General features: G+C 46.4%; 1 protein-coding gene across 3 annotated transcripts in view; it reads right to left on the bottom strand.

Annotated features, from left to right (window-relative positions):
• Nucleotides 1-25758, bottom strand: part of VPS8 (VPS8 subunit of CORVET complex) — a 2529257-nt gene that overhangs the window by 1431247 nt on the left and 1072252 nt on the right. For all 3 annotated transcript variants that reach the window (XM_069615741.1, XM_069615740.1, XM_069615739.1), the window contains exon 22: nucleotides 7457-7546. In XM_069615741.1, coding sequence (XP_069471842.1) covers nucleotides 7457-7546 — 90 coding nt within the window. The remainder of the gene's footprint in view (nucleotides 1-7456; nucleotides 7547-25758) is intronic.

Genomic DNA, 25758 nt, shown 5'->3' with positions numbered 1-25758 from the left:
AGCCTGCCCCTGCCATATACTGTAGTGATGTCATCTGGCATGATAAATAAGGGCCCCTGACAGCACACAGGATACACACTGATTCCTGACTTTCTTCCTGAATTCTTGCGTGGCGTCCGGTTCCTGATTTCTTCATCCTGCTCGATTCTGATTCCAGATTTTCATTGCAAAGCCAAGACCTATGCATTGCTGATCCCATTTTCAACTAGGCCTCAAATTCTAAAAATCTCATAAGTATTCAGTAACCAGAAGTGCCAGTCCAGTGCAGTCCGTTGACCAGAACGGCCCAGCTGATCCTATCCCACCAGATTTGCCCAGCTGTCCTTTGTTAGACCAGATCCATGTGGTGACCAGAACCCTTGATGGTCCAAAATCCGAAAATTAAAATTGGACTGAGTATTAATAGGAATCATAGAAAACCATAGCATACCTTGCCTTGCCTTGTTCTATCCCAATCTCTAAACCATCCTATCCTTACCTTAGTAACTTGTAACATTGTCAGAATGCTTATTGCAATTCTGTCCTTGATTTATCTTGCTAAGCGCCATTTCTTTAGTCATTTTTGTCTCGTGTAAATCCTAAACTATCAACCCTATTTCGAGTGATCCGACTGGTTCCGCCAGGGCGGGCGCTGGGGATCTGGGGTTGAAGTCACGAATCATCTCTAGAGCTTACTGTGTCCCTCTTTGGTATTCTAGCTGGAATGCTCCAGTATACAGTAAAACTTAGAGTAAAACTATTCTTGTCCAAGCTGAGTTTCTTTTCTGTTTTCACTACCCGATATTTCTAAAAACGCCTCTCATTCTACATAGCATATCTCCCTCAGTTGAATAGCTAGAGACCTCATTTGAATTCTTGATTGTACTTAAGACATAGAGCTACACCCCAACCCAAAAACCGCACTCAAAATGTATTGAAAACCGTTTGGTTAATTTCAGGCGGGAATGAGAATTTTTGCAAAGTTTTACACGGGTTATTTTTACTATCAATTGTTTTAAACCTTCCATTCATTTTAGAATTGTATGCCTTTTCTCAATCTATTGCTTATGATTCCTTGTAACTTTCCAGTGTTGCTCCCGTAGAGAATTGTACTTATTTAAGGATTTTTGCACCCATTCATTGTTTTATTCATCCATTTCTGGGTGTCACTTTAACATTGGAAAGGTTCAAATCTGTTCTCTTGTTTTGGGAGGGAAGGTTGGATTCGAATTTTGTTTATTGTCCCATTCCTGATTACAAGCTGCTTCCTTATATCTATTTGCTAGGCAGAATCCTGTGCAGTTCCCTTAGGGAGCACTACAGAAGATTAAGACTACAGGTATATGCAATAAATCCCTTTTGGTATCAGTCTGTACCACAAAGATTTAGTTGGTAGCTGTGGCTAAGCAGTCAGACTTATCTCAAGAGGGAGATGAGCAGTATTCAGGGTTTACACAATAGGACTACAATACTATGGAACAAGGAAACACTGACCAAAGCTTTGTATCAAAAAGAATGTATATATTTATTTTACACACTCTGATGTTCACACACAAATCACTATTCTTAAAGTAAGTTAAAACAGTCAGGAAAAGTATACACAACTCCCTATTTAAATTGCAGACAAGTTTGAGCAAGAGTGAAAACTGAGCAAAACGGCACAATGATAACTAAGCAGAAATGGCACTCTAACAATTTCTTCAGAGGGAGGGAAAGAACCAGTTATACAGGTTTAGACTCCTAAAACACACCAGCAACACTTCCCAATTGGATTGTGAACAAGTTAAGCAAGGCAGCACTTTAGCATCAACAGTACTTTGGTGAAAACCGAGTAAAATGGCACTTCAGCAATATATTAAGGGGAAGGCGAGGTGGTTATAAGAGTTTTAGTTGCGCCAACACATTTCTTGACGAGAAACAATCTAGAGAAGGCAGTTGTAACAGATTTAGCCAGAGTCAAGATGCTTGTGCCAGAGTCAGTGGTACAAGGCAAAGTGCCTAGGTTCAAAATGTTCTAGTAGCTGCAGTCAAGTCTTTGTTAAACGATTGAAAAGGCGGTTGCAGGACGTAGAAAGATAATGTTAGACGAAAAGGCGGCCAGCCCAGAAGGTAAGTAAAGGATTTAAAACACCTTTAGCGATACCCAACGAAAAGGGAGGCCTGGCGGAACAATGTACCTTGAAAGTGGAAGAGGCTCCTGCGGTGGCGGTAGTTCCTGGCAGTTCCTGCAGTTCGGGAGATCCAGCAGAGGAAGAGAGGCTCTCATCGTGGAGGTAGGTTCGAGTTACTGCACTGCTCAGGGATGAACCAGCCGCGGTGCTGCCAAAACGGAATAAAAGGTACGCGCCTTTAAATCGCGGCCGTGGTGGACGGGTGCTTGGCTATCCGGTCTCCTAGTGCTTGGCACTGGTGATTCGATGAAGGCAGGTCCTGGAAGGCGATTGGCAAACTGGTTGACCCCACCAGCTCAAGGGAAGAAGACTCTTGCAGGTGAAGATCTCGAGTCGTCGGAGAAAAGTGGTGAGGATCTGCAGCAGGGCTTCACCGGTGGTTCAGTCGTTGCAGATGTCTTTGGCTTCTCTCCTCTTCGGCTTCTTAGTTCCAGTGGCGACGTCTTGTCCTCGAGTCCTCAGGACCCTGCTTTTATGCAGCAAGACCCCCATTTATACAGCCTAGCTGGTATCAGGTAATATTATCCCCATATATATGGTCGCTGTACATAATATCGCAGGGAAAAGGTCGTGGCAATATTATATGGGTGACCATATATATGGGGATAGTGGCAGCCAAAAAAAAAAAATTTACAAAAAGGGTTTGGGGGTGTCCCCCGCATGTTCCATGCAATAATGTCCCCACAAAAAACGCCCATTTTTCGGCGATTTTTTTGCATGGCGATATTTTTTGGGGACATTATTACATGGAACTGCCTAGCTGTCACTCACACAGTGGGGTGGCTATCCTGGCGGGATAACCCCCCAGCCTATCAGGGCAGAGTGCGACTTGGGTTGCCTAGGTAACCCTGTCCAGGGTGCCTATTCCCCCTCCCACACATCCTGTCTACCCCAGACTCAAAGGTGCCGAAAGGAGGGCTTCTGTGCAGAAGCCCGCCAAAAGGACGAACAAAGGATCCCCGACCAGAGAATGAAACGAGAAAGAAATATTATTAAAGTTCTGGCAAGAAAAACCTACTGGAGTAAAGTTAATATTAAAATAAACTGGCAGTATTTTAGAGGCTGTCAGTAAAAGTGGTAACTTCTAACAATGGAAAATCCCATAGGAAAATATTCACGGTCGAATATTTACGGTAGTAACCACTGCCACCAGCCAGAAACTTTTGAGAGAGGGACTGTACGGTACCCCCTCGAAAATGAACACTAGGGAAAAACTATTAACCCTTTCTAGTACTTCCATAGTAAGATGGGTTGTACTGGTTTAGTTCATAATTATTGACTAGAAAAAGTCAATGGGGACTTTACATGCCCTGGGCGACAGTCAGTCCCAGGGTATGGAGTCTATGTTTGGGGGTCGCTACGACACCCCTGTGGTACTGCACTGAGGGTGCTGTGTAACACATGTTAAAAAGATGATTCCTATGAGGGCGAGAAAAACCTCAGACCATAAGCACACAAGATAGGCTAAAACACACACTAGCAATCTGTCTAAGAGTGGAAAAAAATTGTCTCACACTAAGCAGGAGAAAAAAAGAAACCCTTAAAATCCAGCAAAGCTGCTGGGGGACTGTATAGGTAAGGGAAATTAGCCTTTGAAGAGAATTCTCCCTAACGGTATTTAGAATTGATTATTTGTGGGTTGAGGGAACATTGCTGGTGGAAATTCTAACTTGAGTGCCATCTTTCCAAAAAGTCAAAGTGTTCCTATTTCTATGGTGTTTTCTATTTTGTGTTGCTAAAGAGTGAATTTAAGTGCATTACATATCTTCTTATTTGTTATTGTCACGACATTGGTGATTGCTGCCCCATATATTAAAAAGTACATGTTTGATTTGAATTTTAATTAAATAAATATTACCTTTACCAACCAGCCTGATTCCCGGTCCGTCGTGACCCGGGGTATTGGGGTGTGATATGAGTGGTGTATCTCTCAAATATTGAACCTACATATATAACAAAATAAGCATTTCTTTTGTGCGCTGCATACTAGGCTGAGACCAGGGTGTATCGCCTGATTGAAATACTTTACAGCATTTACCAAACTCCTGCAGCCAGTCGTGGCTCACCTCAGAGAAGAAGGTGTCAGACTGATTATTTATCTAGATGACATAATTTTCATGGCTCAATCCCAAACTCTGGTTCAACAGCAAGCCCGTCTTGCCAGATCTTTTACACAACCTCGGTTTCCTCATCAATTGGGAGAAATCCGTTCTTTGCCCTTCCAGGAGCCCAGAATTTCTGGGATTTATTGTGGAGAAACAAACCTCGCAACTCTACCTGCCTATCGCCAAGATAAACGCCATGCAGCAGGAAATTCGCAGGCTGCTGCAGAGGAATGTAATCTCCCTGCGGGAGTTAGCGAGGGCAATAGGCCTACTGTCCTCTTCCAGACAGGCAATATTTCCGGGTCCCCTTCACTACCGGGAATTGCAGAGGCTGAAAGGCAGTCATCTCCCTTCTTAGTGAAAATAGACAACATTTCTGCAGTAAGATACATCAATCATCTGGGTGGCACCAAGTCAAGACTGTTAGCAGAACTAGCCAAGGATGTTTGGCCTTTCTGCCTGGAAACCGCATTTCTGTCATGGCGGAGTACCTAACGGGTCTCTGGAACGTAGTCGCAGACTGGCACACCCGCCACTCCACCGACTACAGCGATTGGAGGCTCAACACAGACATTTTCTGCCGGCTCCAACGGCCAAGGATCTCCTTGCCTCCCGCCTCAACGCACAGCTGCCAGAGTTTCACAGCTGGAGACCGGACCCAGCAGCCGCAGAGACAGGTGCATTCCTACAGCACTGGACGGGCAGAATTCTTTATGCCTTTCCCCCCTTCAACAAGATAGCGAGGACCCTGGCGAAGGCCCGTCAGGAACAGGCAGAGCTAGTCCTCCTAGCCCCAGTCTGGACATCTCAGACCTGGTATCCAGTTCTTCTGGAACTTTCTTTGGATTTTCCAATCCTTCTACCCCAGTCTCCAGATCTTCTAACAGGTCCGGTGGGCCAACATCATCCCCCTTTCCTCAGCGAGTCTTTAATTCTAGCAGCTTGGAGGATTTCAGTTTAAGATGGAGGGTCCCAGGAATTTCTCTCAAGGCAGTCCGCCTCACTGAGGAAAGCTAGGCCCCCGCTACCTACAAGAGGTACTCTAACTCTTGGAGCACTGGTGTTTGGACCGAGAAGTCCATCCGATTTCAGCACATATAGAGGAGATTTTTAACTTTCTGGCTTCATTAGCAGAGCAGAGCCTCACCTACAGGACAGTTGACGCCTACCGCTCTGCAATTTCAGCCGGCCACAATCTCGTGGGAAGCCTACCAGCAGGCGAACATCACCTAGTGTGCAGGATGCTTAAAGGCATCCGCCTATCGGTACAGCCTCCATCGCGCTACAACATTCTATGGGACGTTAACGGAGTATTACATCTTTTTCTTTCCTGGCCTACTAACGAGGAGTTATCTCCACTGCCCTTTCTGGTAAGCTCACTACGCTTTTATGTCTAGTCTCCTGCAGAAGAGTCTCAGATGTCAGAGTGCTCGATCTAGCAGCCAGGTCCTTTTCACCCGACGGAGTAGTATTTCATATATCCAGAAGGACCAAATACAATTCGAAAGTAATTACATATCCCGCCTTTACAGAACGGCCTAAGCTCTGCCTCGTCAGATGCTTGAAGGTTTATGAGGAGGTGACTGCACCACTCAGAACCTCTCCTAGAGGACAACTTTTGATAGCGCTTCGTAAGCCACATAAAGCGGTTTCCGGGCCAACACTGGCGCGCTGGGTGCGCTGGACACTCTCCCAAGCAGGAATAGATACAGACCTCTTTGGCGCTCACTCCGTGAGAGGCGCTATGGCCTCCAAAGCCTTTCAGGTTGGAGTTCGCTTAGAGGACATCATGAAAATGGCTGAATGGGCAGGCAAGTCTATCGTTAAATACTTCTACCTGAAGCCGGTTGGACAACCTGCATCCGTAGTGGTAAGTAAGCTTTAAACAAGCATAAAGTGAGCCTCCGGTCTTGACGTAGAATAAAGACTTTCCATAATAACTTCCTTAGAAAGTCTTAATTCTATTAAAGACACAGAGGCGAGCATTATCCCGCCCGACTGGAGAAATACAGGGCGTGTATCACGCTTATGAATTATTGTATTATATGCCATATAAGAGTTGATTAATGGAATGCTGTTTCCTCTCCCGCCCTTGTATACCGAATAGGGTTAATATATACATCAAGTAACCCTTAATATTTTCTTGTTTTCTTCTTAGTGACTTCAGACAAACCAACCTGACGTTCGTTGGATTTTTCCGCAAACATCTACAACCAGCGACTACAGTTTGATGTTCCTCTCCTTGGTTTGATTCTAAGTTTGCAGTCTCGAAAGAGGGGGAAATACACTATTGGTCCCTATTTGGAGGGGTCTACCCACTGCTATTGGAGGATTGGAGTCACATGTTTGGTGACCTTCTCATGAACTTGGACCTAGCTTGCTGGGAAATTGAGTTTTTACTGTTTTAAGTGACTTAACTATGGACTAGAGTTTTATGACGTTTACTAAACCTTTATATTGTTCATGTATGTTTTTTCTGCACCCTGGTCAGCTATTGATGTTGCTATCTGGTTTTGGGTGCATCAAAACTTGCTGCTGAGCTCTGTGGAGTAAATAAAGAAAGAAGCATAATGCTCTCCTCGCTGCTTATCATGCATAAATGGCAAACATGCAATCATGTCGGACAGCATTTAATTGTAAATGAACATGCTGATTGCCATGCAAGCACGGCAGGCAGCATGTACAATTAAAAGTAAACGCTGCCGGGCAATTGAGCCTCATGCTCCATTGAATAATTTGGCATCAGGGACTTTGTATGTTTGCACTCAGGTGTAGCCGGATGCAAATGTGCAGGGCAAAAGGCATAAGTGAGTAAATGCTGCGTAGCATGCACGAATGCCAGGCAGCGTTTACTTTTACTTGTGCATGCCGATTGCCATGCTCGCATGGCAGGCAGCGTATACAAAAATTAAACGCTGCTTGTATGGCGGAAAGGAAGGAAGACGGCTGAAATGCAAGTTGTGTTCCACCCCTACTCTCCGCCATACAAATGACTGAAAACGTGACGTAGCATAAATGAAAGGCGTAAAAGCCTTATTTAAGTTTGTTTACGTCTTTCATTCACGTTACGCTACTCATTAAAATTAGATTCTTTAATTTTAACACGAATGTTAACCAAATAAATATTAAAGCAGCTAAAAGACAGGAAAAATTACGAAAACTCAAAGTGACGTCCACATGAATAAGTATGAATTAACCCACCTCCATTGGACTGATAAAGTCGTTCATTCCACTGTTGTAGACGTAAATCATGGCATCGTACAGGTGATTCTCCCAGCACATGAGAACAATCTGCATAAAAATGAGAAAATAAGCTTTTTCAATGCGAACTGTCCACATAGTCATGAAGCGTATGCTATTTTACATGACCCACAATTATACATGACAGTAAATGATTTGATAGCCTAGAGAAAGTTTAGCTTGTAATTACTTGTGTTACAAGACTCCCTGCAAGCCTATTAAGAACACCTGCGCGTGCTTTCCAAAACAAGCTCAGTTAAGGGAAACTCACTCCAGCAATTTTAATAGGAATGAGTCACTAACTGGAGGTAACTTCATACTCTTATTTGTAAACTCCTTTATTTAAAATTTGTGTGAATACCACAACTGTATAGATACTAGCAAAAGAGAAATACATTTAAAAGATAGACAGTTGAGAGAAAAGTGGGAGGAGCAAAAAGGACTAGATGTACAAGGGAACTCTTTAGGCCCACTTGGTAGCGATACAGATGATTACCTAACCTAGCCAAGGTATTAACAGCGAACGTCAAGCTCTATGCATAACAGTCAAAGATGTTCTTGGGCCTTTTCTGATGCCAAAGACAGCTGTAAAACTCACGTTCGATAGAAGGTTCAAGGGTTAGTATTACCAATTCTTTGTGGTAAGGCATTAGAGACTGAATGGTACTTTCATTTAGGGGTTGTTCTATCTGGTCCCTCATACTCCAGCCACTCAAACACAGGTTCCCCTGTCGCCCAAGGTCAGTGTGAACACTAATTATCTGATAGCCCCGCCGGGACTTACTAAAGATATCAAACTTGTAGTGTTCCCAAATGATGGTCCTAACGACGTCAGGTGATGCCTGGTTTTTTCAATCACTCTCCCCTTCTAACTCACCATATTCCTATGTCTCCTTACTCTTCTATTCCCTTCCTTGTAGTCTCTCTCTCTCATCATCCTCCCTTCTACTCTTACCTCCCCCGCTCTCCTAATACCCTCTCCCCCTGATAATCTCACACTCCTCTCCTCTCGATCTCTATCACTTCTCTGCTTCCTCAACTACACTCTCTGCCCTTCAATCTTTGACTCCTACAACACCTCCCTCTTCCTATCTGCGTTTCATAACAACTCTCCCTTCTCTACTGCTCAACTAACATCCACCCCTTCTTCACACTCACCTTTACTCTTTCCACTGGTACTACACACAATACCGCACATGCACTCTAATTCAACTTGTCCACAGTCTCATCAGCGCTCCACTCCTCCTCCTATCCTTCCCTTGGTCTCTCGGATTGCTTCCAAATCTTCGGACCTCACCGGAATGCCTTCACTCTTTGTGGCCCACACAGGTCTTTTATACCCGTGACATTCTGTCTTTAGCCTTCCCCTCCTCCTCACATTGGGTCAATTTTCATGTGGCACAAACTAATGCAGCCTTTTTCCCCTGGGGTTAAGCTATTTTGGTCTAAGGCTAGATAAGCACACTGCAGTGAGTGATCCTCCTGTATAGGCTAGTCACTGGAACATCAGAAGCTGAAGAGAAGTCGCCAGCTCCCTCCAGCAGTCCGTTGGTTTTGTTCTATAAAGCAGTGTATGTTGATCCTGAAAGTTCTGCCTGAAATAAAATAAAACTCAGCCAGGATTGAGGGTGCATGACATTGGGCGATTGAAAGAGGCACCAGTATCATTCAAGGCACATTCAGAGGGTTCAGTGTGAGAAACCCGAGGTGTTTCTCCCATGCTATTCCCAGGGATCCCTGACATTCCCCTTTACACATGTATTGTATCAGAATGAGGGCAGGCAATAGGTTTTTTCTAATTTAACTATTATGGTTTTGGGACTACAACTGTTTTCTCTTTAATTTTGATGGTGGAGATCAATCCCATCTTAGTTATAGGGCCAGATAGGAGTTTTTCCAACCCCAATCAAGTTACAATAAAGGTTTTGAAAACTTGCACCGTTATGTTGTACTCTTACTGTTGGTATCAGGAGTTCCTCACATCAGCCACTGGGGCCGTCCCAACTCCCTCACCCTACATCTGGGGAAGGACTGGCACTGGCAAATCGCCTGGTCTCCCTCCGACCCCATGTTGGGAGGTGCCCCTGTTCTTCCCTGACAGGGTGAAGAGCCTGACCCTGTCACACGGACCAAACAGATGGCTCTCGACCCTGAATGTTTGGCCCACCTCTGAAGCTACCACTGATTCATAGTACCCAAGTGCTCCCAGCTGATCCTTGCATTTCTTGGCATGTGCCTATAAAATGCTGATTACGGGTCATAGCCATGCCTTTGCAACACAGTACTTGACCTTGTGCTTCTACCCTGCTCAACACCTTGTCTCACTGATTCCTGGTCACCCAGTCTACTTCTGTAGGCTTGTCGACACAGCTCCTCTGTCATGTTGCTCTCCAATGCCGCATTGCTCGCCAACTGACCCCTTTCCTCAGTTAGGGAGTCTGCTTCACTCACAGACACCCTTGTCCTCACTGTGGTGTTTGGCCTTGTCGCAGCCAGCACTTTAGGATCTCTATGGTGCTTCCTCCTATTCCCTTTGCGTGGACCCCTGACAGTTCCCTTGTGGCTCTGCATTTCTGCCTTCACAACCCTACAAGTAACCTAGATCGGAACAGTTCCCATCTGCCTACATCAGCCTCCTCTTCCTCCTCCTCCTCCTCCTCTACACAGGCAGGGCTGTCAATTCTCCATTAATACCGTGAAATGAGTGGAAAAAGTGGCAGGAGAGAACTAAAATGATGTCCAATATCTCCTGACAGCATCATGAGTTCCACGTAGGCTGGAACTAAAGAATCGACTACTGTAATAGTCTCCTTGTCAGTACCTCCAAAAAGAACATCAATACCTTACACGTGGCAAAAAACAATGCCGTTAGAGCGGTCTGTGGACTTGCCAAATCGGATCATGTTTCCCAAGTTCGACGATCATTGCACTGGGTCCCATTGAAAGATTGTATTACTTATACTATTCTTATCCTGACCTACAAATGTGTGACTAATCAAGCTCCGATCTATCTGATGAGAAGAATCCGGAAAACTTCGGTTAGACTCTCTCTTCGTTCTAAGGACCCCAATAAATTGTCTGTGCCTCGGTCCAAGTTAAACAATCTTGGTGACATGGCTTTTGATGTTTCCACCCTTTTCCTTTGGAACGCTATTCCCCCTGAATTAAGAAAACTCCCTGACCTATTCCAATTCAAAAAAGCCATTAAAACATTTCTCTTTAACTCTCAGGAATAATGTGACTCCCTATTTGCTGACTGGATTCATTTAGTGGTCTGACTTTTGCCTTCCCTTATTCGTTTGGTCTTGTTGTCTGTGCGCACTAAGGCCTTAGGGCGTGTTGCGCTCTACAAGAAAGTCTTAATAATAATAATAATAATATCGCATTGAGCCCACATCACTGCTTTACCTCCATTGTCACGTAAAACAAATCGGGGTGCTCGGAGGTTGGATTATTCATTTGTGTATTTATATCAGTTCATATGATTTTGATGTGTCTAGCCTTGAAATTGGCTCAATGCACACCCTATAACAAATTCACTGTGATTTGAGACCATGAGGGCATGGGCAATTTCACTCCCTATAAAGCATATCAATCAGAATGGACCTTTGAAAAGTCAGTGACTTAACGCTCAACCTAAACTAATGTTTGTGGGGACAATTGGTAGAGGGGACCTACTGCAACAGGACAAGATGAATTAAAAAATCCACCTGAGAATTGACAGACATTCTAATTTCCAGGATTAAAGCCAGAGAAAGCCAGAAACACCCTATTGGAGTAGATAAAGAGACTTGGCACTGCATGTAGAACCACAGTGCATTGACATATTTTCTCACAATCGAATGGAGAATTGTGGGTCAGAGTTAAAAAGAAAGTTCTGGTTAACATACAGTCAGAAAGGAGGTTATTGGCAAATGCATGTTCCAAAAGTTGTCCTTTTTAAATGCCATTTAAGGCTTGGCACATGACCTTTTTTACTCTGCAAGTCAGACTACACTGAAAGCCGTAGGTTTAAAAGGTTTATTAGAAAAAGGGAGGATGAAAAGTCATATACAAAAAAGGATGGGGGGGACAGGGGTCTCGCAACTGTGGCAAAGCAGCAGAGGAGTGGAAGAAATGCTGCAGCGAAGATCTTTACAACTGGTTGCAAAGTTCGCATTGCTGAATATATAAGTGCATTTGATGTGCAAACCACTGTATTTAACTGTGGATTCAATAAGAGTAGAGAAGCAAGATGGATGTATCCACTTAGAGCTCCCAGCACTGGGTTATAAAAAATCCTGAACAAACATCTTAAAACAGCGAGATACACTATTTTGCAACGCAGGAGGTTGAAGGCAGTACAGGAACCACCAATCTGAGCACAGCCGAACAGTGTGAAGGGAAGTGACGACTCGTACCGTGACAGAGGGGCCAGCCATCTCACTCACAGCAGAGGAGCAGTGACTGGATGCAGAGTGAAAGACGGACTGGACGACTAAATAGAGCCAGCAAGTGGGGCAAGGGAGCCCATACACAATAATCCATGGGCTCCGCTTCTACCATACCAGGACTGCAGCAAAGGTGCGCTCCCCGGTAAACACTTAAGAGATTTGGAGGTGGAATAGAGCGATGGAGATACTCTCCAGGGGGACTGAGACAGGAGGCCGAGAGCAAGTGGAGATGAGGCACGAGACCGAGGTTGGGCGCCAGGTGTAGTGCTAGCCTGGAGTGGCAGCAGGGGGCAAGAACAGCCACATGCCCCCCCCCCCTTCTATGACACCAACCAGAGAGTTCAGAGCAAAGTGATCCAGGGGTTGAAGGCCTGGTTGACATGCAGCAGTACCCTAATACTCCCCGTACTCACGCGAGGGGCGCGTGAGCGGGAGAGTTGTGGCACAATAGGCAGAAGTCCCCCGACAGATACTTAACATGGGCCACTGGGGTAGGAAGGCCTGCAGCACCGCTGAGGAGGATATGACGGATGGGGGCAAGCGTCCGTCCTGGAGGGGATAGCCAGAAGGAATGCCGAAGCGCCACCATCTAGATATGCTCAAACCGCCACCATGCCGGACCAGAAGTGGGTTTAGTGGAGAGTGCCAATCCAGACAATCACATCATGCACCTCTTGCAACAACTCCAGGCATCACTGGCAACCATGGACGAAAGCTGGACGATCTAGGCACATAGGCGGAAGCCTCAGACCATAAACTGGATCAACTATGCAGCCGCATGGCCGAGGGGGAACAAAGGATCAGCACGGGTGAAGATGCCTGCAATTGGTGAAGCAAGCGGTACCATCAATTACAGTCAAGCTGAAGCAGGTCAAGTTTAAACTGGAAGATCTTGTAAATCGCTCGCACAGCATCAATATTTGAATTCTGGGGATCCCCGAAACGACCCAAACAATCCAGCTCGAGATATTTTTAGAGAAGATGCTGCCCGACTTGGTGGGCAACCTGATACTATTGCGACATTTTCATTTTGAATGGGCACAGCTATCTTTGGGGTCGCGGCCAGCTCCAGGTCTGCTGCCATGACCGATTATTGCACGATTCTTCAAATATCACAACCGCAAACTGATCCTAAATATGGTGCAATCAAAAGGCGATCTCCAGGATCAGGCCTCCAAAATAATGATCTTCCCAGACTATAGCCCACAATTGCATGCAACTAGGCGTACATCTGACCAAGTGTGCCGTTCCCTTTGTGATCAGGGTATCCAACACTCGAAGCTGTTCCCAGCAAAACTCAAGCTCATCACTGGGGGGAAATCACATTTCTTCATATCTCCAGTCGACACAAACTACTTTATCCGAACAACACTGCCTACGAGAGCTACTGGAAACACCCTCCAAATGAACTGCAACATCAATAATAGAGAAGCCCGGACTGATATAAGAATGGAAGTTTCGCCTGGATCCTACACCCATGATCCAAGGTGTATGAAGGCTCCTGGGCTCCCCTTTGTGTGTTCACAAACCTTGTTCTTTTTTGAGTACCTTTGAGGGGACACCCATTGGAAGTTGAGGTGAAGCCAGGGTTGGGTAGATTAGCACCAGCAGTAGTCAGACACAAAATGTCTAGTCATATACAATGTACACAAAGATTTAATTCGCAAATTAATGCAACATTTAAGTGGGGACACAAGCCTAATCCTAAAGCAACAGAAGTCCACGACCCACCCCCATATATGGTTAGCGATTGAGTCAGCAGATTAGAGTGGAGGTGATTACCTGGAATGTATGGGCACTCAATAACAGTGCCAAAGCCAGAAAGGTCCTAGAGTACCTTCAGCGACACTGCATTAAGATTGCGCTATTGCAAGAGAGCCATATGTCGGACATAGGCTATCAACGCTATGCCAGGAAATGGGGAAACAATAAATGATACGCTAATTAAAAAAGAAGTGGGATTCCAACCCACAAATTGATATCTGATACGGAAGGGCTGAGTGATAGTTAACAGTACCATGATAGGACTACACATGACACTGGTCAACATATATGCCCCAAACAACAATAATCTACATTTCATTCAACCAGATATTATCGAAGTGACTTGAATTTGTGTGATCAAAATTTCTGATAGGTGGGGATATGAACACAGTCATAGATTTAGCATTAGATAGATCATCCACAAAAACATTCACACAGTTAAGCAGGGCTAAACCACCTTAGCCCTAGTAGACGATTGGCGTATACTCTACCCACACACTAAAGAATACACCTTTTACTCCCTCATCCACAACTTGTATTCACGCATAGACGTGTACTTAGATACATGGACAATAATGGGGATGACATTGGGATGCCAAATTCTACCCCAGACAATGCTGGATCACTCCCAGGTACAGCTGTCTTTACATTTCCCACAACCCATCCCACTTACACAGCCCTGAAAGTTCAAATCACAGGCAGTAACACACCTGGCATTTAGGGAAACTCCATTGGAGGAGATCAAGCTCGTCTTTGATATTAACATTGATTTGGTGGTTGACCTTTGAACACTGTGGGAATCCTTCAGGGTGTATTTGTGGGGAAAATGTATTGTCAAGGAGGCTGGAGAGCTGAAAGACATATAGGCCACACACGGAAATAGGAGACCAAGAGCGTAAACATGCAACCAGAAGAGATGCTGACACCTTGTTTCTCATCTATAACAAGTAGGAGTAATTTCGGGAAGAGGTCGAGCAGGAGGTTAAATATCTCACTTGCCAGTTGATGGCCAGACATTACAGTGAAATTGATAAACTGGGGAAGCTGCGATCAGACACCAAGCAGAAAGACAAGTAGTCTGGGAAATAACAAGTGCAAAGGTGAAATAGCTTGGAGTGACAAGGAGGTGCACTTGGCCTTCCTCCGCTACTACTCAACGGATCCATGTGTTAATATCCCCGCAAACATATCGTGATACAAAAATATCGCCATATTTTTGCGCCGATATTGAGGCATGGACCCTGCGGGGGACACCCCCGCAACTCCTGCATTATTTATAAATGTGTGGGGGACACCCCCGCTCCCACAAATTATCGCCCCCAAAAATATTGCCTATGGCGTTCCGGACAACCATATATACGGCAATATTTTTGGTGGGGATAATATGTAGGGATACCCTACTCAACACTGTACATGTCCAAACTTCGTGCAACGGATGAAGATATAGGCAGTTATTTAAAACGTGCCACCTTGGTATGGGTGGAACTGGAGCATCATGACTGGCTTGGTTCTCCTGTGGAACTGGCTGAAATACGGACGGCTAAGCGTGAGCTGAATTTGGGTAAAGCTTCAGGTCCAAATGGCCTCTTGGCTGATTTTTATAAGGTGTTTCCAGATGCCCTCGCCCCACACGTACAAATCCTTTATGACACCTCCTTACAGATAGGTCAGCTCTAACCTAAAACACAAGAAGCACATATAACAGTCTTCCTGAAATCCGGCAAGGAAGCAAATAGGTGCCAGTTGTACCTTTCCAAATCGCTGGTTAATCTCTACAATATAATCCTGGCAAACTGTTGGAAAACAGACTCCTTCAACTGCTGCCACTGATGGTGCTCCTAGACCATTTAGGATTAATCCCAGGAAGGTCAACACAACCGAGTATCTGCTACATATTCAATTTCATGGAGCTTCTGGATCCGGCAGTCCAAGTGGTTCTAGATGCGGAAAAGGCATTTGATTCGATTGAATGGCCCTATATGCAACATGTCCTCAAATGGATGGGAGTAGGAGATGCAGATCTGTCCTTGAGAATGCTGCTCTACCGAGACCCCAAAGTAAGAGTCTATACCAATGAATGCTGTCATACCAGTTCCCTCTTGCCCATGGCACAAGATAGGGATGCCCTCTGTCCCCCTATCCTTTTCGCATCTCTAAAGGAACTCCTGGCATGCTCCCTTTGGGAAAAAATCCTGACGAGGGTACTTACATTATACTCACAGAAGGTACTCACGTCCTTGCAAGCGGATTACCTATTGATTTATGTGAGAAACCTAAAGATGAATTTCGATGCCAGCGAGGAGGTGAAATATTTTGGACTAATATCAGGTCTAATGATAAACTGGTCCAAGTCTGAGCTTTTGCCATTGACAACCGTCACGCGTGAACTTGGCCAGGACTTGGGTTTTCAGTGGTACCCTACCACAGGGCAATACCTGGGATTTTTTTTTATATTGTTGGATATATAGTTTACAAGAAACCTTGCACAACATAAATAAACAAAGGAAAAGAGAAAAAGTAAGAAAAAAAAACAGTTCACACATAAAAAAAACCACAGAATAAAAATCAGAATGTTCATAAAAAAGGTCAAAAGAATAAAAGAGCAATGATCATTCAATTCAATACAGTTCCCTCAATTCTATTTTCTCAATATAGTCATTATGTACTATCCAAGTTTTTCTTATCCAGTTCAAGATTGATGTAGGTTAAAAAACTATTCATAGCTAAAACCAAAGAAATACTTGTGCCCCACATGCACCTGCACCAAAACAGATTCCTACACACTTCAGAATTAGCAGCATTTTTTTCCTTGAAACATTGGACACGTTCATCCTCAAAGTGGGGACGCACAGTAACCAAGTGTCTCAGGTTTTTCAAAGGAATCAAAGACTCCACAAAACCTGCATTTGTTCTCGGATAGGTTGTTACTAAGCAACATTATTTGTGAATGGGTACAATAATAGATTGGACCCATGAAGCAGGGACAGTTAGGGACTGGAAAATGTAGTCAAACATAGGCTTCAAGAGTTCAGCCCATAAGACCGGATCCTCCTTAAGAACAAAGGGAGGTATACCATCCGGTCCGGGGGCCCAATACGGCTTAAGTCGGCCAATGGCCCACACAATGTTCTCCCTGTCCCAGGTAGACAGGCCTTCAACAGGGATACCCAAGTCAAACCCATCAGTGTCCCTCAAATCAACAGGTAAGGCATATTTATTGGTGTAATATTCCACCCAGTTAGCAGATTCTATGGGGCAATCCAAACCACCTTTGGCATTGCCCAAGGTCCTGTTAACAGTAGACCAAAATTGTCCATCTTTACCGTTACGCACGTTTTCCAGCATAATTTGCTGAAGCCTGTGAAAAACATCCATCTTAAGGGATTTTACAAAGTTCTGGTGTCTTTGCAGAAGTTTGCGCTTGCACGCCACATACTCGGAGGCGGTCAAGCACTGCCTTCCCAAAGCGACAAGTGCCCTTCTTTTGTGAGTCTTAGATTGAAAGATTCTATTGTCACTCAAGTAGGTATTTTTCCTGACACTAGCTGGAATGTGTTGGGTGTCTGATTTGTCGAATGCCGGCCAAAGTGATGTTATACAGTGAGTCCCTACGACCCTCCCTCAATATGCTCGTAGAAAGGCCAGAAACCAAGTCCTTCAAGGAGGCAGACGATTGAATTTGAGAATAGTTTTTCTATTCCACACAACATTTGTCTCCTTATTATTGGTAGTTAAACCAGCTATGTCCGCTCTTGTCAGAAGGGTAGGGATGGATATAGACAAAGAGAAGAAGAGGGGTATATGGTCACCCAACTCAGTTGGAATATGGTTCAAGTGACTACAGCTGTTCCTGATTCCATTAGAAATGCAAATGAAGTAAATCCCCGAAGTCAGAGCCCCTCTATACTAAGTATATCTAGAGGAGAGAGAAGAGGGAGAATGATACAGCAAGGCCATGTCCCCAATCCCCCAAGAGCTGGTCCCAATGGATGCCTCGTTTGGTATTCAAATGTTGAAAGGTCGGAGTGGCCCCCATGGTATTCCACAAAACTCCCTCTGCGCAGAAGGAATTAAAATCACCTTCCAAGATTATTCGCTTATCACAACCCCTTGGCGCACGGTCGGCCCAAGGCCAGTTTCCCGACCCTTTCACATAGGGATTTCAGCTGCATCTTTGCACACGACGCGCAGGCCTCCATGTCGTGACTAACATCTAGACACCATGGACAGATATTGTGGGGGTCGGTCATAGACATTTTGGCCCAGCAATCGCAGCGTCACTTGAAGCCCAAAATCCTGTTAGATGACATCACATCAAGGTTTTAGAAGAAAAACGTACAAACAGTACAAAAAGAATGTTGAGTAAACTTGAGTCGTGTTCCCGATGCAGCATGCAAGCACAAGGAAAAAAGGAACTGAAGCATGGGGTTGTAGTGACATGCTATATATACACAACGCCTGACGTCACTTCCGGAACCGACGATTGAGAGCCAGACAAGACGGATAGACGGCTGAGTCGAAGTCCACTACGCCCCCCTGTCAAAAAGTTTCTGAACAGCAGAGCTTGATGATGGATATCTATCATGATGAGGAATATGCGGAAGAAAAGGAATCCATTGAAAGTTCTTAACTGGCGAGTTATGGTTTTTAATACACTATACTCCATGTGTTCTGTGTAACCCAGATACGTATTTTTCCCTTCATCAATATTTTGTGTGTGTCCTTATAATAAAGTCTATATATTTTCAGTATACCAGTGTGGTGTATTCTATTGTTGTGTCTTGCTCCTACAGTTAAGCCTGACTGCTCTGCTACAGCTACCATTTGAGAGGCTGGTCTTTGTTCCGCCATTACGACTGTATGTAGCGGACGAATGTATGTAGAGCGGACGAGAACATGTGGTACGGATGCCGGTGTGGTGCGGATGCCGGTGTGGTGCGGATGCCTGTGTAGAGCGGATGCCTGTGTAGAGCAGATGCCTGTGTGGAGCAAATGCCTGTGTGGAGCAAATGCCTGTGTGGAGCAAATGCCTGTGTGGAGCAAATGCCTGTGTGGAGCAGATGCCTGCGTGGAGCCGATGCCTGTGTAGAGCAGACCGGATGAGCGTGCAGACCGGATGAGCGCATAGGCAGACTGGAGTGCATGCGCGGGGAGGACGGGAGTGCATGCATATGGAACACATGAGAGCATGCATGAAGCACACTGAAAATGAGGGATAGACTAGAGCACGCAAGACGAACTATGAATGCGCGAGTGTGTACCTGATCGCATAAATTGCGTGACGTACATAATATGCATTGGTATGCGGGAACATTTGAAAGAACATATATCATACCACACCCCACCTCTACTCTCCTCTTTACACCACCACTCAAATAGAACACAGGGGTACTATGACACCATTCGGTATAACTGTTCTCATAGCAACATCTCCCGCTCACTCCCCATCACTAAGTAACCACCGCTGGTTTTACACCCCCAGCCAGGGGTTTCTCCTCAGGCCTAACGCAGCCACACTCGAGCTGGATAAATTCTGCCAGAGCGAACACATTCTCCTGACCTCTCAACCACCACACCTACCGCTAAGAAGCAGCTACCACATTAACTCCGCACCAGCACCTTTTGACTCTCTTCACCCTCTCTACTGACCCGAACTTCGGTTCCCAAGGGCGTTCAACCTACCAGCACCTTCAGACCATACCAATGGTATATAAGGCGCTATATAAATGCAAAATAACAATAACAATAACAATTAGGTTGGTTGATTACACAGCCCTCACCAGCAAAAATCTCCCTAACATTGCTCAACAAAATGTTAGTGTCAGCGCAGCAATATAGATATATTACCTTGCCAATACCCATAATTAGACTGAACTTCACGGTTGACAGTCTTAGTCGTGTCCTGGGGTCACACCTCGTCAACGGACCTGCTGCGTTTGCTGTCACAAGGTGCTTAGCCATCTTGGTGGAAGAATTTTGTAACCGTCTTGTCTGAGTGCGGAACCGCTGCCCAGCCGGTCGCATTCCCTTAGCCGAAGAAAGCCACACCACTAATTGCAAATGGACCTCTTGCAACCAGACCAACAACAGAACTAAGTGCCTCCAGCGATTGCGGGTGCCTGAGGTGTTGTCTCAGGAAAGGGGAGCTTGGGGCGCGAGCTTGCATACCTCTTGCCATAGGGATTGTGTGGGCCTAAATCCCACTACCCAACGCTCTCTTGCCTGGCGATGATCAGTGGAGTTCTGTGCGAGGATTCTACCCCCCAGCCTCCCACCCACCACCAGGTAACCTCTGGTGCTGTGCAATTGGGAGAGTACCCCTAAACTGAATTTACTTACCTTCAATCCTCTTTAGTGCTTTCCATCTACAACTTAACTCACTGGTTGGCTTTGCCAAATCTGGTTCTGAGGACCTTTTAAAACATCCTACTCCCTACATAGACATACTTGGAACATTGACTCTTTTTGAGACAGTCTGCCTACTTACCATGTAAGGAAGGACAGATTAAGTCATAGGGGGCTTAGGTGCAGGATATAAGATGTTTGATTGCATTGCTTTCTCCACTTTTCTGCTCACAGTTTTACTTGTTTCAATTTTCTTTACCTGCTTTTACTGTTTTAAGTGTAAAGTGTGGATCATCTTGCCTTAAGCTTGCCAACTGAGTACATTTATGTGTTTACAGAGTGTTTTTGGGAAAGATACTTACATTTTATTTTACATGCTTAGAGTTTAAAGGCCTAATAAAATAGTATTTTTGTACTTCTGTGTTGCTTGTCTTAATTGAGTGCTCTGTGTGTGTATAACTGTACCATTGCCCCACCATCATATCGTCAGACGTCTTCCTTACTGGTCGTTCCACACTTACCTTAATAGAGTTCGACTTGACCTAAGCGTCAATTACCCTGCCCATCAATTAGGGTAGTCTCTCATAACCCTCTAACAGGGCTAGTCCTGAAAAGCCATTTTAACAGGCACTGAGATACATTTCCAATCCACACTTTTGGGAGAGAATCTAGAGTATGAGATTGCGATGATCATATCTCAAGGTTGTACCTTCACAGCCTTGCCGCCTTTCTTCAAGGTCTCCAAAGAGCACACACTTTGCATAATAGTTTAATCAGAGAAATTAGTTAGCAGTAATGTTCTTTCAATGGATTCCACTCCCACAGATTCCTCATCTTCATAGATGTTTATCCAGCGTCAGATGCGCAGAAAATGTTTCTACAGGGGGCGTAGTGCCGCTCGATATCGTCTTCTGCAACTCCCTTGAAGTCGGCCGCGCTACTCCTCGACCAGGGACGAGATGTCAATCTCTGTATTAAAGGAATGCACCAGGCTCCCTTACCTCAGTTCCAGAGACTTTTGTCCCCCAGGCTCAGCCTTTCAGAGGAAATATAATTAAGATGAAGGTCAACAATCAATACCAATCAACGATAGGAAACAACTTGCTGTTTGCTTACCACTTTTGTTTCCAACATAACCAGCAGAATCCAGACAACTTGGGAACCAATTGTCGAAGTACCAGCGAAGCAATCTCTTCCTCATTCAATGGATTGCATTCTCCCACAGATTTCTGTTCTTGATAGACTCCCAAAGCAGTAACCAGGCTGGTGGAGAGTTGGAGGTCACACCAAGAAACTCTGGATGACCGCCCTACCAAAGAGAGCATCGGCTCCTCTGGCAATGTCCAGCGTGTAATACTTGGCAAACGTGTGCAAAGAGGACCACATTGATGCGTGATAAATGTCCCTAGCTGGCACTCCTCTCTGGAGAGCTGAAGAGGCTGCAACCCCTCTGGTAGAGTGGGCCCTAAACCCTGCTGGTAGCTCTTAACCTACTTTCTGGTAGCACTCTGAGATGCACAGCACTATCCAACGATAGTCTGCTTGGTGACAGCCCGCCTTCCCTGGATTGCAAGAATGCAATGAACAGTTGGTCACCCTTCCGGAAAGAGCCCATTCTGGCCAGGTAAAAACTCAGCTTCATCTTGGGATCCATCCTCTAGAGACTCTCCTCATGCTTAGACCTGTGGGACAGAAGGTAAAACGCGGGTAAATCTATAATCTGGCCCAAGTGGAATTCCGAGAGCAGCTTAGGTTAAAAAAAATTACATTTCAGAGATACTGTCTCCTTCATAAACCTCAGGTAAGGAGGCTTACAAGAGTGCTTGCAATTCCCTGACCAGTCTTGCAGATGCGATTGCCACCAAAAAAACAGTCTTCAAAGTGAGGTGTCTGATCGATGTACAGTGCAAAGGCTCAAATGGAGCTGGAGGTGGGACACAACAAAGGCTCTACTCCTTTTGCCATGCACCAAGTAACAAACTTGCTCCATCTGGAGGAGTACACAGACCTAGTGGACGGTCCAAGTGCAGCCAACAACACCTCGAGTACCTCCTTGTCAAGGTCCCAGTCCCTGTATCTCATCCTCACAAGAGCCATGCATGTAGGCTGAGTGAGTGCAGGTTTGGTTGACGCACATTGCCTCTCGACTGTGACGAGAGTACGGCCTCTGAGGAAGCCAGAGAGGTGGGCATACGGCCAGGTACAGAAGATCCAGGTACCACGCCCCTCTTGATCCAGTCTAGGGTGATCAGGATTAAGTGAGCCCTGAATCCATGCAACCGCCTGAGAACCCAAGGGATGGACGGTAGCAGTGAGAACACATAATGGAGGTCGAAGACCCACTCCATCACGAATGTGTCCCCCAATTCCCTTCAGAGGTGGAGGGGATATTCCCTGTTACAGAACTCTTTCGTTATAAACAGGTCTTCTGTCGGGGAACCTGACTTCGGGAATAGCTCCTACTCGTGGGAGACCGAGCTCTGCTTACTCAGAGCGTCCGTCAACCCATTCTGCACCCCTGTCAGATAAGCTGCAGATGCTGTGATGTTGTTCTCCAGCATCCAAAACCATAGCTGCATTGCCTCCCTGCACAGGGGCAGTGATCTCACGCCTCCTTGATTGAGGTAGTGCATGGTCACTGTGTTGTCAGTCAGAAATTAAAGTTACTTACCGTAGTGTGACTAGAGTACTCCTAGTCCTTAGTCCCCTTGACAGTACCGGAACATTTGGCAGCGAAAAATGAGCTAAGCCTTCACATTTAGCATTGGGTGCAGGGGCGCAGCCCCGGGCGTGTGAACACCCTCGAGACCTCGCCATCTCACCTCAGTCCCCTTTTTACAAATCAGATGCTTGAATACCTGGCTATGCTTAACATTATAGCCCTTGGCATACTATCGGGGGAAGGTGGGTGGAATATATGGAGGAAAGGGGACTAAGGACTATGAGTAATCTAGTCACTAAGGTAAGTAACTTTAATTATTCCAACGTCCCGTCCCCTTTCCTCCATCCTTGTGGGTGATTCCTCCGAAAAAGACAATCAGGTGGAGCTCTGACAACCTACCTCAAGCTTAAGAAGTAAAAAGTTTCTTCAGAACCGCCGGACCGAACTCTGCATCCTGCATGGAAATGGAATCCAGAGGATAGTGATTACGGAACGCAGACAAGTGTGGCCCGCAAAGCTGCCTTGCTAATGACTTGCCAGGAAGCGTGTCTCTGAGAAGTGACCGCCGTAGCCCTAGCCCTAACCATGTGGGCATGTATCCCTCTGGCAACAGTCTTACCCATGGGCCACGTACGCCTTCGAAATGGCCTGATCATCCAATGGGCAATGGAAGCTTCTGAAGGTGACAAACGACTCAGACTTCTGGAAAGATCTCGTCGGGGAGAGATGGATCTTCAGCACTCTCCTCAAGTCTAAGGAATGCAATGCCCTTTTAGCCTCGAACTGTGCATTCGGAAAGAACACCGGCAGACAGATTTCCTGGTTCGGGTGGAACGGAGAGACCACCTTGGGCAAGAGGTTTCGATGAGTGCGCAAGATGACCTTGTCATTTGGAAGGTGGGGAAGGGCTTGCACGATGACAGAGCCTGTAGCTTGCTGACTGCGCGCAGAAATGAGTGCTACCAACAGTACTGCCTGTCGACCGAGGTCATTGGCTCGAATGCTTTACGCTGTAAAGCTGCAGGAACCATGTTGAGGTCCCAGACCGTGTGCGGCCTATGTACCAAGGGAAACCGCCTGGACAACCCCTTGAGGTGGGCCTTAACGAGAGGGTTGGCTGCCAAAAAAATTTGCTCTGGGGAGTTCTTGTATGCCCCAATGGCCGCCAAGTAGATGCGACAGGTATCAACCTGGATGCCGGCGCGAGCCAGATCTGCAGAAAATTCCAGCACATCGTCCATGGAGCAGGTGCGGGGGTCCAGCCCCTTGTTGTGAGCCCAGTGGCAGAACCAGTTCCACTTACTCTCGTACTGAGAACGCGCGGAGGGCCTCCTGGATGATTTCCAAGTTGTCGTCTGAAAACTGGGAATGGTCCAGTCTCAGCTGATCAGGAGCCAGGCCGAGAGAACCAGCCTGCCCGGGTTCGGGTGCTCCGCCACCCCACCCTGTGGCATCAGAATGCCCCTGCTGGGGATCGAGAGATGGACATGCCCCTGGGAGTGCAACTGTCGCAGGTCCGAGAACCAAGTCCTCAACGGCCAATGGGAGGCGATTAGGATGAGGCTGCAGCCCACAGAGGGTCCGCTGGAGCAATGGAGGAGGAGCAAACGCACAGCACCTGTGGCTATGCCAGCAGAGTTGGAACGCGTCCCCCAGAGGCCCCTGACTCCGCCCCATCCATGAAGCGAAGAGAGGGCACTTGGAATCCAGAGGAGATGCGAATAAGTCTAGATCCCGAAACTACAATTTCTGGAATAGGGGCTTCCGCATTGTTGTTCTCCAGGAGATGAACCGCAGAGATCCATATCCCCTCTGACATAGCCCACTTCCAGATTGACACCGCCTCTATTCACAGGAGCGGAGAGCGGGTGCCACCCTGCTTGTTCAAGTAGAACATTGTCGTGGCATTGTCGGTCCTGACCAGAACCGTGTTGCTCCTGATGACCAGTAGAAAAGCCCTGAGAGCCAGGCCACACTGCCCTGAGCTCCATCAGATTGATTTGCAGGAGGGGCACCGTCCTGGACAATGCGCCATGAATTGAATAGCCAATCAGTGTAGCCCTCGCCCGAGAGGTAGGAATCCGTTATCACTACCAGAGCGGGCGACGGCTAGGTGAATGGGGCTCCCACTGCCACAGTGCAGTCCAAAAGCCACCAGTGAAGATCCAAGAGGAGGGATAGGGAACCTGTCTGATTGTGCCCCTGTTCCCTGGTCCCACTTGGCTGCCAGATGGAGCTGGAAGAGTCATCTTGAGGCGGGCATGCGTGAGCACGCACAACGCCATCGGGCCCAGGAGGTGCTGGAACCACCATGCAGAGGTGGTCGAGTTTGCCAGAAAGTGCTCTATGGTCATGTGAAGGGACTGGAATCTTTCAGACGTGGGGAACAGCCTCTGAGAGGGCGTGTCCCAACTGTGACTTCTGCTGGTTGAGGGAGAACCCTAGCTGGTGAAGAACATCTGTTAGCCACTGGCAGAAGTACATCGGCCTCTCGGGCGAGCTGGCCCTCACCACCCATGTACCAAATAGGGGTATAGGTGGTGGCCCGCTAGGCGAAGGAGGCGAGCCACTGCATTCATGAGCTTCGTGAACACACGAAGAGCCGAACTGAGGCCGAATGGCAGCACCTTGTACTGGAAGTGGTGCGACATAATCGTGAACCGCAGGAATCTCTGGTGCGGCTGGGAGATGGGGACACAAAGGAGGTGCAGGGAACAAATCTAGTCCCCAGCACACAGTGACTCTGCTATGTGCACTGGGGGGATCTTCTTTTAGTGTTCGAGAGGTAAAGATAGGTTGAGGAAAGACAGGTTCAGTATTACCCTTAGGCCACCCTGGTTGTTCTTGGGTACTGCACAAATCCTGAAGTAGAATCCGGAGCCCCTGTCTGACTGAGAAACCGGCTCCACCACCTGCATGTCCAAAAGAGGAAGGATGTCAGGCAACAGTGCTGGAAAACTATCTGAAGCAGAAAAGGGGTAGAGGAAAAGGAAGAGAAAGAACAAAGCCTGTGGAGACTACTGAAATACATGCACTCCTGAAACAACGCTTCCAGTTGT

Source organism: Ambystoma mexicanum, chromosome 9 (assembly GCF_040938575.1).
Source record: "Ambystoma mexicanum isolate Mex_15411 chromosome 9, UKY_AmexF1_1, whole genome shotgun sequence".
NCBI classification, from domain to species: domain Eukaryota; kingdom Metazoa; phylum Chordata; class Amphibia; order Caudata; family Ambystomatidae; genus Ambystoma; species Ambystoma mexicanum.
The sequence above is the reverse complement of the archived record's forward strand: the minus strand, read 5'-3'. Positions and strand labels throughout refer to the sequence as shown.